The following is a 14,779-nucleotide window of genomic DNA, read 5'->3' as shown; positions in this document are numbered from 1 at the left end:
GCAAAATACTACCAGCAAATAAAGAGCATCGTAGGCTTGGTTTGGAAGTTTTGGAGAGAAAAAAAAAAAAAGATGGAGATTTTGAGTTGTGATAAAAGAAAACAAGAGAAATAAGATGAGAATTTTCGAATGTCTAGGAGCTTAAAAATTAAATGGAACGACATTTGTACATGTTGGATACCAATAATTTATCCATCATTTGCTCTATGGATAAACATACGAGTTATTTTATAATGTGATGTGTATGAGAATAAAATAATATAATTAAAATTATTTTTTGATGCAAGTAAAATAATATATTTGCTTGTATTACTAATTTCATGAGTTTTTGAAAATTATTTTTAATATATTTTTAATTACTTTTTATCTTATTTAAATCCTATTAGATAAAAACTCATAAAAAGTGCAAATCAATAGAGGCACTTTTAAAACCACCAACCCTGAGTCAAGGTGGAAGGTCATAGTTTCAAATCTTATCTCACACCAATTGCCATAATAAGTGGTTCTTCTAAAAAAAATCCATATGGGTGCACAGTGTACGGTGTGTACCCGTCTAATCCGGTGATGGTTCAATTTCTATCGACCCCCGTAAGTTCGATTGGACCTCCCCTAAATAGATTAGGATAGAAATAAGGTACAAATAAAGTAATGATAAAAAAAAATAGGGGCACTTTAAAAAGTTTGGAAGCTTTTCTTCCTTTCTTTTTCAAATATGAAGAGAATCTCATCCTTTCCTTTCTTTCTGTTCTTTAATTTTCATATCCAAACTAGGCGTATGGGTCAGATGGAATAAACCATGAAACAATCTCACAAAAAGGACAACAATGAGAAAGAGCATAAGTTCATAGGTTAGTTATCCTAAACTCACACAAGACATAAAAGACTGAAAACCTATATATTCGATATAGGTTTCCTTGCAGTGTGAATACGCATACATACATCCTTGCACGTATATATTCGATAAACTTTTCAAAGACTGGATAAGGTTAACACACTCTCTGTAAAGTGGTGCTTTTTTTTTTTTTTCTATTAACATGGCAATAATTTCTTGTCACAAAAAATGGAAACTAATACTCATAAAAAATATTTCACTTTCATTTTGTCCTTGTTTGTTCTTATTAACAATTCTATTTTATGCTTAAATATATCAATATTTTCTTAATATTGAAATGATGGTGAAAAATTAACAAATTTTTAAAAATATCTCAATAAAATTTTAACTTTTAAAACATGCCAGAAATACTTAATACATATGGACCCATTTACAGTAGAAATTTTCTGAATACAATTTTTCAAAAACACCCCAAAAATATAAATACTATCTTCTTCTTATGTCTACAGTTCACTCCATTTTCCTAAGTGTATTAAAATCCTTGCCCTGCCACTGCCAGGCTAAAGATTGTATTGAGTTACTTTGTATCTAGAATAGTAAAGTAATATATTTTACAAAAAAAAGTTATAGCAGCAAAAGCTTATAAGCTGCCTATCAGTCATCATCACGCCATCCTGTGCAGCGGCAGCTCCTTAGAAATCCTTGAGCTATTATTTATTTGTCTTGGGAACCTCAATTTCAGCATACAACCTCTCCATTGCCTCCTTCAGCTCTAACATGTTTAGTTCAACTGGGTTAGCATCTCTACCTTGATTTTGCATGATTGCTATTCCTCTATGTCTCTAACAGTAAAAAGGTACTTTGGATTCAAGAACAAGGTATCCAAGCTGGTCCAGCAAAGTACGTGACCAAGATGGTACCCCATCTGCTCATACAGCGTCATGCGTTTGCTCCGTATTGCAAAATCCTTTGGATGGGCGTTGTGCTTGGTAGCTTTAACAGCATTGTGGCAATGATGTAAGTTTCAGCGATCAAACCTGCACCAAATCCACACCTCATAAGGTTGGTAAATGCTTGGAAAGTCTGAGTCAGTAATTATGGGAGACTTGGTACAGTTTCCGAAGTGTCCGATCAGGTAAAGCAAACAGAAGCAAAAGGGAGCAATAGTGAGCTGCAGCTCCTCTTATTCCTCGTCCCTTAATATCTTTTTATCTGGACTCAAGAGGGATAAGACTCAAGAAATCATGACTCCTGAGAATCATGATGCATGCTGTATATTGGGCGAGGAACAGTCAGCAAAATATGGGTTGAAATTATAATTGACTTCCTTCAACTGGTATTTGCTGACTTACTTTATGATCTATTTTCAATGTAGATGCACCGCTTGGATGTTGAATTCAATCTCGATTGTGAAGACCAGAAAAGGAGCCTCTTCTTCCTTCCAGAGCTAGCTGAAGGTGCTCGTCAATGCTCTCAGGACGACCCATCACCAGCCCCAAATTGTTATCTAGCATATCCTTGTCAGAAATGTTCTCGCTCTCTGGTTGTGAAGAACTTTTACTCTTTTCTCCAGTAGGTTGGGGATCTCTGCAATCATCGCCTCTATGTCCTGTTTACCAGAAATTGGGATCAAAAGAATGATGAAGGCGGCATGCATTCTGGAACTTTTACTTCTTTGAAGAGCTATACAGGGGAAAAAACCAGCTGACCAGATTCGTTTCCCGTTGCAGGGCCCTCTAATTGCAAAAGACAAAGAGCTGCATCAACTTCGGCCAAACGACTGGATCTTATTATGTATACCTTAAAAAGCGAAGGGGAAAAAAATGATTGCCTCCAGTAATTCACTAGTCAAGAGCATCCAATAATTGTTTAGAGGTCCAGAAAAGGTGGCAGGACAAAACAGAAATGTTGCATGATTATCATGCATGTCTGAGTTTTCTGTAATATAATCACACCAGAATCCAACTATTAACACAAACAGCATGCAATTTTTTTTTCCCGGTTTTGGTCTAACCAGTGAAAACACAGTGCAAAATATCTCTGTATTTACATGCGTTTTTTTATACTTGATTTGAGAAATTGCAGCTTGCAACTAGAAGGCCTCATCTGGAGAAAAAAAATTGCTAAGCTCTCAAACAGGAATTCACCTCAATGAGAACATGTTAAGATGTCCATAGACAACCTATGTCTAACAATAAATGAAATGACTACCTTTAGTTTGTTGGCAATAACCATATGAAATACCAGAACATCTCCCTCAACTAACTTGTGTGCAATTGCAAATCCCATCCACCCAGCACTAAGGCCCCTTCTTTGAGCAAGATATTTCGTGATGTACTCTTTACGATTCTCATCCTCCAAAACAATTGTTGTGTCATGATCAGGCAAATGAAGCTTGCAGAATAGCCTTGGAAGAGACTGTAAAAGGGAACAATTTACCATAAAAATTCCCCAATCTTGCCAAACGTTGTCATGTCTGATACATAAAATTTTATTTGAACGGATATGAAATTTACCAGCCAGAAACCTTTTTTAACATTAGATCGGATCATTGGCTTCACAAAACTAGGAAACTTGGCATCAAGAGTTTCTTGGACTGCTTCAGCTCGCTGCATAACTGATGATGTAACCTTAATTTGACCACAAAGATCATGCATCCCTACCATTCTTCGTTTACAGCTTTAAAAACAAAAAAAAAGAAACAAATCTTGCAGGAATAGTGAATCTCCAAAACTTGGATGCTTAAAGTAACGCTTAAAAAAAAAAAACTGAGAGGAAACTGTGAAACAACTATAAGCCATTCAAAACCGACCTTCGTGATTGACTGGGCTTCTTTGCACCCACCTGTTTCAAATATTAAATGAGATTAATTGAGAAAAGAGAATGAAGAACTGCACTGAAAGATGAGGAGGGAAAAACAAAATTTTCTGCAGCATAAGTACATCAAAAAAATGGCATCTTTCTTTTCAGATTATAAAGAAAAAAAAAATCATGCATGGCAGCAAACTCGAGCAAACTTGAACACTCAAGCACTCTAAGCCAGTGCTTGGAATAATCAAGTCATCTAACATCAGAACTACAGGGACAGAATCATTGAAACTCTTGCACTTTGTGGAAGAAAACAATTCAAGCACCCACGATCCCGTTAGACTGCGACAGTGATGCGAATAATTATGTGAGGGAGAAGTGAGAGATCAGACCCTGAGGGTTGGATGAAACGGTTTGTGCTCGGAGAATTTTGAGCTAGGAGAAGGCGCCTGTTGCTCTTCTTCATATCTTTGTTCCTCCAAGCAAATTTCCTTTCAGAAAAATCATTAAATTCAGTACATAAATCCACTATAAAATATCCCATTGTACTTGTCTAAGGAATAACGGGGGACATATTAGGATGTACTTAGATACAATGAAACTTAATTCCTAATTTCATTTGCAAGCCCATCTTGCCACCTTTGTAAAGTATGAGGAACTTAGATATCAAAGTTTTATACCCAAAATTGCAAAGAACGAGGTTTAGAGTCTTTAGACTTTAGATGCAGCAAAAGCAAATTTTTGAGGTAGAAATCTTCCAGAGCTCACAAAAAAAGTACCATAAGATTTTGATAGTGGGGGGTTTTAGATGATTTTAGGCTCTCTTAAAAGAAAGCATAACAAAAGAAAATTCTATACGAAAAGAAAAAGAAAAAAAAATATATCGTACTTCTTGTTGCTTTGGCTTGAATCGGATGCCCCATGGCATTTCATCAATCTCCAACAACTTTCTCATGGTCTCAAATCTTTTCTTCCTTTTCATCATCTGTTCATTTCAGAAAATCCAATCAGAAGAGGGGAAAAAAAAAAACTACCGCAGTCTTCACCAAAGGACACGCATACAAATACGTACGTTACAATATATATGTTAAACACTGATAAACAAAAGGGGCGAAGAGATTCACATGGCGATTGATGAAACTAACGTTCTTCTGCATGCACGAAAAAAGATCCCAAGTTTTCTTGATTTTGTTGTTTGTGGATAGTTGATTTAATTGAAGGGAAAAATTGGATCTGATTGCTGAAAGGTTGCCCGCGAAAATATCTCCTTGGTTCTTATATTATATATAACCGTGGAGTCTGGAGAGCAAGGGGGTGTAATTTCATATTTCTACTGTACATATTATTGAGCTCACCTGACACTTTCATAAATATCACTTACTTTCCTTTTCGACCAAGTAGGATCCAGTAATAGCAACATCGCTAGCTTCCCTCATTATTGTTATTATTATTATTATTATTAAAGTACTTTGACTAAAAAAGAAATGGCATTTATTTTTACAATTAGAAATAAAACAAATAAGTTTAGAATCACTATTAAAAATATTATCATCACAAATTTGGAGCCATTTTAGGCACGCTTTTGTGTTTATTGTGCATTTAAATATGCAATGAACTTTATGTTCTCCTTGTAATGTTATGACTTCCAATCCGGAGTTCTTGAGAATTTTCGTTATTTCTTTAAAAAGATTGTGTAGTTGAAAGAGTGAAAATTTTTGGGAAATTATTTTTCCTTCAAATCATTAATTTTTTTCCATAGAATTAGAAATAATAAATTTGAGGTATTTTGTAGCATTTATGTGACATAGATGAAAAATGAACCCGATGAAATAGAATAAATCTGCAATTTGGTACACTACTAAAAAATGTTTTCAAAACTATTTGTGATGCACTCCTACATTTTTTTTTGCCTTCGTAATAAACTTTTATTTGTATGCAGTTTTATAATAAGTTAATAACTAAGACCATAAAATTGCATTTTTGATATGAAGTTCTCTCTACTCTCTTTTTGAAATCATTTATTTATATATTATTTCTCCTTTTTTTTTATCAGCAACGATACATTTGTATAACCTATTCTATCCTAATCTAAGGGGTAGGGATATAATCGAACCTAGCTGCTCGCGAGCTATTCGGTCAAAAGCTTGACTCGAACTCGGTCATATCGAATTCGAGCAACTCGATAAGGTTATCGAGTCGAGTTCGAGCATCCAGAAGCAATGCTCGAAGGCTCGACGAGCCTTATCGAGCATTTTAATTTTAATTATTTAATATATTATTATAAAATTACTCTTATACCCAAAAGAATTATCGAATTTACAAAATATTTCAAATCATGTAATTATTTTAAAAGGACAATAATATTTTTTCACTAAAAAATTATCAAGAAAATGAATTTTAATAACTCGAGCTCGACTAAGCTCGATAAGGCTAGCATGGATTCGAGCCCATGCGAGTCGAGTTCGAGTATTGCGAGCAAGCATTGAACTCGAGCTCAAGTTCCAATAATAGTACTCGCTCGAGCTCGAGCAAGAGTAGCCTTCTTGCATGTCGAGTCGAGCTCGAGTATGGCGATACTCAGACTCGAATCGACTCGATTACAATTCTAGGAGGAGCCTAAAGAGGTTGTGGTAAGGGGCTAGTAGATATACAAACCAAACTAGACCTATGAAATGCTATGGCACAACCCTTAAATTTTTTTCGCTGCAGGTGAAGTTTGAACCCTCGCCTACATTTGTATATATTACTTCTCCTAACATGGGCTGGTTTGTTTACCCAAAAAAAGGTTGGAGTCAAGGGAGGGAGGTAAGTAAATTTTTGAAAATTCAATAATACTACTGTCAAAAATCCGAGGGGAACTTTTTGAGATTATCCCAGACGAAAACCAAGCAACAAGGACGCGGTCTCTGGCGGAGTGGCAAGACAGGTCCGCGCAAAAACAATCACGTAACCAACAAAGCGTTGCGTTTGCTGTAAAAGGAAACTACTGGTGCACTACTTATTTGGGACAAACCACTTCATGAAGAAATTGTAAGGTCTGGATGTGGACATCTCGCAAATTTTAGGACATGAAAGATTCTCACCTCCCAAACGTTCTTCTGAACCTTTATTTCTCCAATTAATGCGTTCAGTTCTTTTGCCTTTTGCCTTGAGTTTGTTTTTGGGCAGATCAAGAGTTTGTTTATTTATTTATTGGTTACGTGTAAAAATTTGGAAACATCATTCAAAACATCTCTTACATTTTGTCAATTGAATTTTTTTTCATCCTTTCAATTTTCAAATAATAACTTTACATTTTTTACAGAATTAAATCAGTAAAATTTGATATCAATTTAGGTTTTCGATCACTTTTTATCTTGAAATCATACATGACTAATTTTTTGAGGGATAAAAAGAGTATATCCTATTTGCAATTAAATAAATAACTAGATTCATATTCATTTTTGTCCTTAGAAAAGTTAGATTTGATCTGAATCATATTCATTTTTCCCTTCAAAAAAATTGAGATCTGACCAAATTCATATTCATTTTTGCCACTAAATAACTGGGATATGATATTTCTATGTATAAAAATTATTGCATGTGGGTTACGTGATAATATCAGACTAAAAAGTTGTTGAAAAATTATGTTGAGACCAAAGTTTGTCAACTTTAATTTATAGGAGATGTAATGTTAATATTTAAAAATAAAGATAAAAATTTTCATTTTAATGAAATGTGAGAGACCTTTTAAACGATTTTTTTAATATATATATATATATATATATATATCAATCACGACTAATTACTTGGAAAGCTAAATAATTGATTTTTGACCAATATAATACTGCCAAATGGACCAAATAAGGACCACGAGAAATTATTTGGATTGCACTAAATATATATTTAGTAAGCGACACAATCTTATTCACTAGTCTGAACCAAAATAAAATTTGTAACAAGACATCATTATGATGGGCTTTAAAAGTTAGTTTTTTTTTTTTTTTTTTATAAGAGTAATATTAAGTTGGGAAAGTGTCTAAATTCACGGGTGCAATAAGTGTGAGTCTCTACATTCATATGGTAAATTTGGTGATGTACTTTGAAATACACTGGACGCTTGGTTAAAAAGTCTACTTTGTAATCAACAGATGAGTTTAGAAATACACTATTTCTTACTAACTTAATTAGGCAAACCAAAGCTGCGAGATATCTATTATTGAAAATAACTTACCATGGTCTGCGAATTAAGCGAGAATAATTTAGTCATGTCAGTTGTAGTAAATGATCCATGTCGAGTTAATGATCACTTGAATAATGACCTCATTAGGCGTTCGAGGCCTATCCAACTAATTATTAAGATTTTTCAGAAAAGAAAAAGAAAAAGAAAACCTAATGATTGACAATCTACCTGTCAAAATTCAATTTTCAATAAGAATTGTAGCTGTAAATCGCTTTTTCTCAAAATAATAAGCCATGGTAATTTTGGAATTTCCCCCACAAAGTTATTTAATGTTCTATGCCCCACAATTGCATTAGAAGTTTTTTGTTTGAATTGCTAGTTTTAAGGGAAAATTTTTTCATTTTTCATGAATATCTTTCTTACACAGTTCTCAGTCACTTCTTTACCCCACATACGTCACATTCTAAAAAATGCTACAATAATTTTAAAGACAAAAAAAAAAAAAAAAAACTCTCCAAACAACCTGGTCCTTTGTACGGTTCTTATTATTCGAATGGAATAGCTGTTTAAAATGAAAAAAGAAAAAACTATGACTTCAAATATATTTTTACACACGAAAAGAAGAGAGATACTACAAGGTAATGTTTAAATTGATGGCCCAGGGCTACAATTTCGTAGAAGATCAAGGGATATTCCTAATCTAAATGTCAAGGTTGTATTGCATTCTATTGAGTGAGTGAATTAATGACCAAAGGTCATCTGTTTTTTTTTTTTTTTTTTTTCCAACGGAAAATACAAGGAAATGATTATTACTACCGATAAGTATTTACATTTTTTCCAAGCACATTATTTTCCTTGACAATAGTTCTGCAAAAGACATTGACTATGAAATCGAACACAATTTCCAAATGCAGAAAACATGGACCACAAAGTCGAACAATGTGAAAAGGTCACTTCCCTCCGCTTTCTTTCTTGTGTTACATGTTGGACAAGAAGGAATAAAAAAGGAAAAGCAGGACTTAATAACATGCTAATAACAAATTAAACAAAAAACCAGGGTTAATACGCTTGTAACAGTTAAGTAATTCCGTCTTTCAACTCACATATTAACACTCCTTCCAAAAAAAACCTCATATATTAACACTATTTACAAAAGTAGGCTCGTTATCTTCCATCACGTGCTCTGCAGGCACCCATAGCTTCGAACTCCTATTGAACATGCCATAGCAATACAGGTTACAATGGCTTTTTAAGCGTGTCACAGAAAGATGAAAGGACACCCCCTTCTACCCTTCCTTCGCTCAGAGCCATATGCTTTCAGCAGCTACTAAAAGATTTGTCATTTTTAATCACCAATATACATAGTTGACAGTATCACAGGCATATATACCCCTCACACTACAAAGTACCCGACAAACGGATTTGTCGCTCAATCCTTGGCAAAATCACCTCTTATGCAACTTTATTTCTCAGAGACATGCCATTCTTATCTAAAGAATGCAGTTTACTAAACATAATTAGAAAATTTACCTCAAATACGTCAACTCATATCAGACCTGGTCACAATCTTGAACGACCTATAAATTTGATAGCCTTCAAGGGTGAACGCCTAGAAGCAGAAGCAAATGGCTGGCCGTTCAAGGCACCAGAAAATTTGATATCCCAACCTTCAATGTTTTTCGGGACACACGCATCAAAGAGGATTTGGCCAAGAACACCATGTGCATCCATCCTAGGGTTTGTATCAGATGGTAATTTTTCCTTCCTATCCTCTTGAGAAGAGCGCGAGTCTCTAAAATTGTCATGTTCCATTGAACTTGGTAAGAAGAAGTGGTCTTCTGGTCCAACTGCAACTCTTCTAAGGCTTTGATTTGAATTAACAGCTGCATTTTGGAGATCACATATCAAATCAGATATTTCACCAGGCATACCGCCCAAGTCAGTGCCAATTTGCTCTCCAAGTCTCTGGATTTTATGAAAGAATATGGAATTTGATCTCTCAAGCAACTCTGCTACAGCAGCTCTGTACTGAATTGGATAGCTACTGTAATGACCTGTAATGAGATTAACAGGGTCAGCACAGTTTAAATAAACTACCATTAAAAGCGCTCAAATCTAGAGGTTAACTGGAACTAGGAGCAGGTAAAGAAACTCTACAAGGTAATATTTGCCAGCAAACACGGTGCATGTCAATGATAAGCAAAAATGTCAAACATGTGTAACTGCAATACAGCATACAGCACATAAAATCTATACTTTTTATAGTAACAAGCTTGATGAAGGCAGGAAGCTAGTGCAAAACAATGGAAATAAACATATTAAGTGCTCAAATCTGAAACTAAAAAATTACATCTCAGTAGATAGTTTAAGACCAACCAACATGAGGGGAATTTTTCCACTTCACGATTTCTACAGCACCTCCAGCATCTCGTAAACGCTGAGAAAAGTTGCATATAATGGGGTATGGAGCAAGATCATCACAGTCTGAGCATAGCACGAGAAAAGGGGCACCCAAGCTCTGTGAACAATAACCCATTAACAATGTCAGGTAAAAACCCATGAATTCACAACTTGCAGACATCAAAGTTAAACAAGAAACATACAACTGAGGAATAAAGACTCTGCCAGTAATCTGTCTGCTGGGATCCAAATTTTGTGATGAATAGAGCATCCAGTCCAGAAGTGACACCTTTTGCAACAAAGGACACAAGCTTAGCAGAACCAGGCATCTTCAGGACAGTGGGGTGTACAGAAAATCTTGCACCTAAGTCACTGGTAACATCAACAGGACCAGAGTCGTAGATTTAACCCGAGATGCAACTTCTAACCAATCTACTGTCATTCTTCAGATTATAAGCAATTACTCAGTAAGCCGAACAGACGCTGACCTTTCAAGATACACAAAATCCATGATGTACAGTATAAAGCAGATACAGATAAGAACTATACCAAATTGAGCTGGACTTCACATCCTCCATCAATAATCTGCGTAATGTTTAAATAAGTTATACAGAAGTGGCAAAAGTAGAGGAGAAAATCTTAGCACCAGGACCGCATTATACAGCATAGTTAACCTCAGTATGTATACCTGAAAGACCTTATACAAGCAAGCTTGTGAACCACCAGAAAGAGAAGCAAGGACTATAGGACATGGCTTTGACCTTAGCTCCTACATTTGTGCAGAAATATATTCTCCCGGTGAACAAAGTATGCAGAAATGAAACAAGTTCACACTATCTTGCATTCAAAACAAACTTAAATTATCAGTTTCCATAATAGCACCATATATTGAGTTAGTAACAACAAGAAGAAGAACAGGTTGAGCAAAAATACTTATGGAAAGCATCAGGTTTCACCTGAAAAAAAGAGTGCTCCACCAAATTCATACAAACTACTGAATTTAGATAACATGAAACCTTATTTTAAATGATTAAACAACAGCATGAATCTCATCTAATCATTCAGTACACACATGTTTCACACATCAAACAAACCACAAATAACCCAATTGATGGCATACAATCCAAGTGGAGGAACAAAGATGAACTAAGTTAAAAGAAGGGACGAGAAGCTGACCTCAACAAGCTGACTAACAATACAAAATGCTAGCGATGTGGCCCTCTCAGGGGTGAATCTGTAAACCAGAGAGAGAAGAAAATACAATTAATAGAGATGACCCATAAAGTAATGATGATATAGTGGTAATATTGACACTGCAGTAGTAACTTTTTCCGATAGATATGTATCGTACGGTAGCAGTAACTAGTAATTCAAAACTAAATGGTAAAGTTGAAAGAGAGTTAAAAAAAAGGTTGAGCTTACGGATTAAGAAAATGGGCGAGGCAAACGAGAGAATTCCAACCCAGAGAGGAGTAGAGATCAGTGAAATCCTTCAATTGGGTTTCCTGAATTGAGCCCCACCACGCAAACACAACCACAATTCCTCTGCTCTTTTTAACACAGCCGGACTCTTGTTCACCTTTTACCCAGTAAAACCTTCCCCCTGCTCCTCCTTCTTCCCCCTGCTTGCTTAACATTTCTTTCGGAGCTTCCCAAACCCTAAGTCCTAGTCGAAATCCGAACCCGCAGAAAATCAACAAAATAAGATGATAAGATGATTAAGTTGATGAGAGAGAACAATAGACTGTTGGGTGGATTTGTTGGCAGGCCAGGACGCGGCGCCTAAGGGCCTCTTCTCCGTCTCTGAGTTGGTGGTTGGTGGTGGCGGAGGATTGGATTGGCCGTGTGGGGAGGATGGCCATTTGCCAGCTCAGACCATATCCACCACGTGCTCCTTTTAAGCAAATCCATTATCCTGCCGTCCACGCACTGGGAACCCCCGGGCCCGCGGTGCCCAAAAAAGTAAAAAATAAAAATAAATTTCAGAATTTTGACTTTCACAGCGTCGTAATCGTCATTACCGTCGCGTCTTTAGTTTTATCTGATGATAAATTTCAGAATTTTGACTCTGACGGTGTCGTTTCGTCATTCCGTTCGCGTGTTTAGTCTTATCTGATGACGTGCCATCCTTGGCAGGAGGAATGCGGTCAATTGACGCTAGGAAAGCAAAAAAAAAAACACACCAATTTACGTTTGACCATTGAGTGTTTCTCAACAAAAAAAAAAAAGAAAGAAAGAAAGAAAAATACTATAAAAACTTGACTTATAATTAAGACCTATGGTGTATTCCATTCTCTTTTTTTTGATTAATTAGCAAGAAAATTCTTGGAATGAGAAAATAAATGAATTATAATAGGCTATTTCTCCAAAAGTTCAGGCGTGTATAATTACATGACTTATGTATGATACACATCTTTTTTTTTAGTTTTTTTAAATGTAAATTGGAAAAATCAAACTTGATATCTTTCATTTATACTTTCTCTTCTGAGCATCCAACCCATCCGTCTCCTATATGTAATACACATCATTGTAACTAAAAGACTTGAAACACTTAAATAGTCCTATAAAAAAAGAGTACTTAAATAATAAGGACTAGACGACTTTTGTCATTCTCTTTCCAATGAAAACAATAAACACTTACAATTGTGACACTCAAAGTTAAGATGCACAAAAGCACCAACAAAAAAAAAAAAACTAGTAGGTAAGGCACACTTGTTATGAAATAACAAAAATGTGGATGTCCATTTGTATTCCCAAGGGGATTAATTCATGATTTTATGGCTACTTATGTATAGAAGTTACAATTCATAAATCCATTCATGTAGTGGAGAAACCGTTTCATAGGTTTCTTCATATTATTGTAATAGTGGATGTTTAATAGGATTTATGTACCTTTAATCTTGTAGTGCCTATATATAGAGGTACATTGAAACCCTTTGGTATGACTTTTGTATCTTATTGGAATATAAGAATATTACTCTCCATTTCTCTACTTCTTTCTCCAATATTTCACTTGATATTATAGTAGCTTATTTGATTAGTTTTATAACACGTTATCAGCACGAAAGCTCTTCTTTTGAGCAAAGGCGAAAACGAAGGCGCTACTTTGAGCAAAAGTGAAGTACAAGATTTTGCCGAAATTCTGCCCGTATTTCTTCAAGTGACTTTTGAGGTAAATTTCTAAGTCAAAATCTTATTTCAATTTCTTATGGCTAATCTTACAAAACAAGAGTTTGTACCTCTTGATATTTCTGGAAAAAATTATTTATCATGGGTATTGGATGTTGAAATCCATCTTGAGGCAATGGGTCTTGGTAATACTATTGTGGAAAAAAATGAATCCTCAAACCAAGACCGTGCCAAAGCTATGATTTTTCTTCGTCATCATTTAGATGAAGGATTAAAATCAGAATATCTTACTGTTAAAGATCCTCTTGTCCTTTGGCGAGATTTGAAAGAAAGATTCGACCACCTGAAGTTGGTCGTTCTTCCAAAAGCCCGATATGATTGGCTTCACTTACGGCTGCAAGATTTTAAATCTATCAACGAATATAATTCAGCCATGTTCAGAATCACTTCTCAATTATCATTATGTGGCGAAAAAGTCACTGATGAAGATATGTTAGAAAAAACATTTTCTACTTTTCATGTCTCTAACATGCTCCTGCAGCAGCAATATCGAGAGAAGGGGTTTAAAAAATATTCTGAACTTATTGCATGTCTTCTCTTAGCTGAACAAAACAATGAATTGTTGCTGAAAAATCATGAGTTCCGACCAACTGGTGCAAGTCCATTCCCTGAAGCGAATGCGACCCAATTTCAAAATTCTGGTCGAGGTCGTGGACGTGGCCGTAGAGGTGGCCGTGGAGGAGGCCGCGGACGTGGGCGTGACCGTGGACGTGATCGTAGTAAATGTGTGCCCCGTGAAAATTTTAACCGGGGCAAGCAACAAAATGTTTCCCAAATGAGGGAAAATAACTACGATCAGAAAAATGGAGAAAAGAAAGTTTATGAAGAAAAATGCTACCGGTGTGGTATGGAAGGTCATTGGTCTCGTACCTGTCGTACGGCCGAACATCTTGTTGACCTCTATCAAGCATCATTGAAAAAGAAAGACAAAGGTGTTGAGACAAATTTCATTGATCAAAAGAATGACTATGATGATGGTGATGATGCTGACATGACACACCTCGATGTTGCTGATTTTTTTGAACATCCTGAAGATGTCAACAAATATCCCATGATTATTTAGATATTTTTATGATGCTTTATATCTTTCATGTAATTTCCTTTCCATTGAATATTTTTTTCGCATCTTTATTAATATTTATTTTTGTTTGAAATTTTCTTCCTGAAGAAGAAATGGATGTCAAATATTTGGAATTAAATAATGGTGATGATGATATTTGTCTCATTGATAGTGCTACTACGCACACCATATTGAAAAATAAAAAATATTTTTCTTGTTTGAAAATGGGAGAGACAAATGTTAATACCATTAGTGGTAGTGCAAAATTGATTGAAAGCTCCGGAAGAGCCACTATATTTCTCCCTGAAGGGACTAAAATTATTGTAAA

The 14,779-nt window shown here is 35.3% G+C and overlaps 2 protein-coding genes and 1 pseudogene across 3 annotated transcripts; 1 reads left to right on the top strand and 2 right to left on the bottom strand.

The window, feature by feature from the left end:
• Positions 1 to 1,509: 1,509 nt before the first annotated feature.
• Positions 1,510 to 4,977, bottom strand: LOC113724003 (uncharacterized). Of its 2 annotated transcripts, XM_072074786.1 has the most exons (9): positions 4,765 to 4,976; positions 4,530 to 4,625; positions 4,033 to 4,131; positions 3,645 to 3,676; positions 3,349 to 3,511; positions 3,044 to 3,250; positions 2,542 to 2,632; positions 2,185 to 2,441; positions 1,510 to 1,869 (listed from the first exon to the last, which is right to left on the bottom strand). In XM_072074786.1, exons 1-8 carry the CDS (start codon positions 4,795 to 4,797, stop codon positions 2,230 to 2,232), a joined length of 933 nt encoding a protein of 310 aa, XP_071930887.1. In that variant the 5' UTR covers positions 4,798 to 4,976; the 3' UTR covers positions 1,510 to 1,869; positions 2,185 to 2,229. The 2 variants fall into 2 exon arrangements, with proteins under 2 accessions (XP_071930887.1, XP_071930888.1); XM_072074787.1 differs by lacking the exon at positions 1,510 to 1,869 and having other exon boundaries at positions 2,199 to 2,441; positions 2,542 to 2,568; positions 4,765 to 4,977.
• A 3,757-nt stretch (positions 4,978 to 8,734) lies between these two features.
• LOC113726417 (uncharacterized) lies at positions 8,735 to 12,147 on the bottom strand (annotated as a pseudogene).
• A 1,359-nt stretch (positions 12,148 to 13,506) lies between these two features.
• LOC140035526 (uncharacterized) lies at positions 13,507 to 14,454 on the top strand. The gene has a single exon (XM_072076790.1). The coding sequence runs from the start codon at positions 13,507 to 13,509 to the stop codon at positions 14,452 to 14,454; it is 948 nt and encodes a 315-aa protein (XP_071932891.1).
• The last annotated feature ends 325 nt before the right edge of the window (positions 14,455 to 14,779 follow it).

Source organism: Coffea arabica, chromosome 2c (assembly GCF_036785885.1).
Source record: "Coffea arabica cultivar ET-39 chromosome 2c, Coffea Arabica ET-39 HiFi, whole genome shotgun sequence".
Classification (NCBI taxonomy): Eukaryota; Viridiplantae; Streptophyta; class Magnoliopsida; order Gentianales; family Rubiaceae; genus Coffea; species Coffea arabica.
This window is presented reverse-complemented; position numbering and strand designations above follow the sequence as displayed.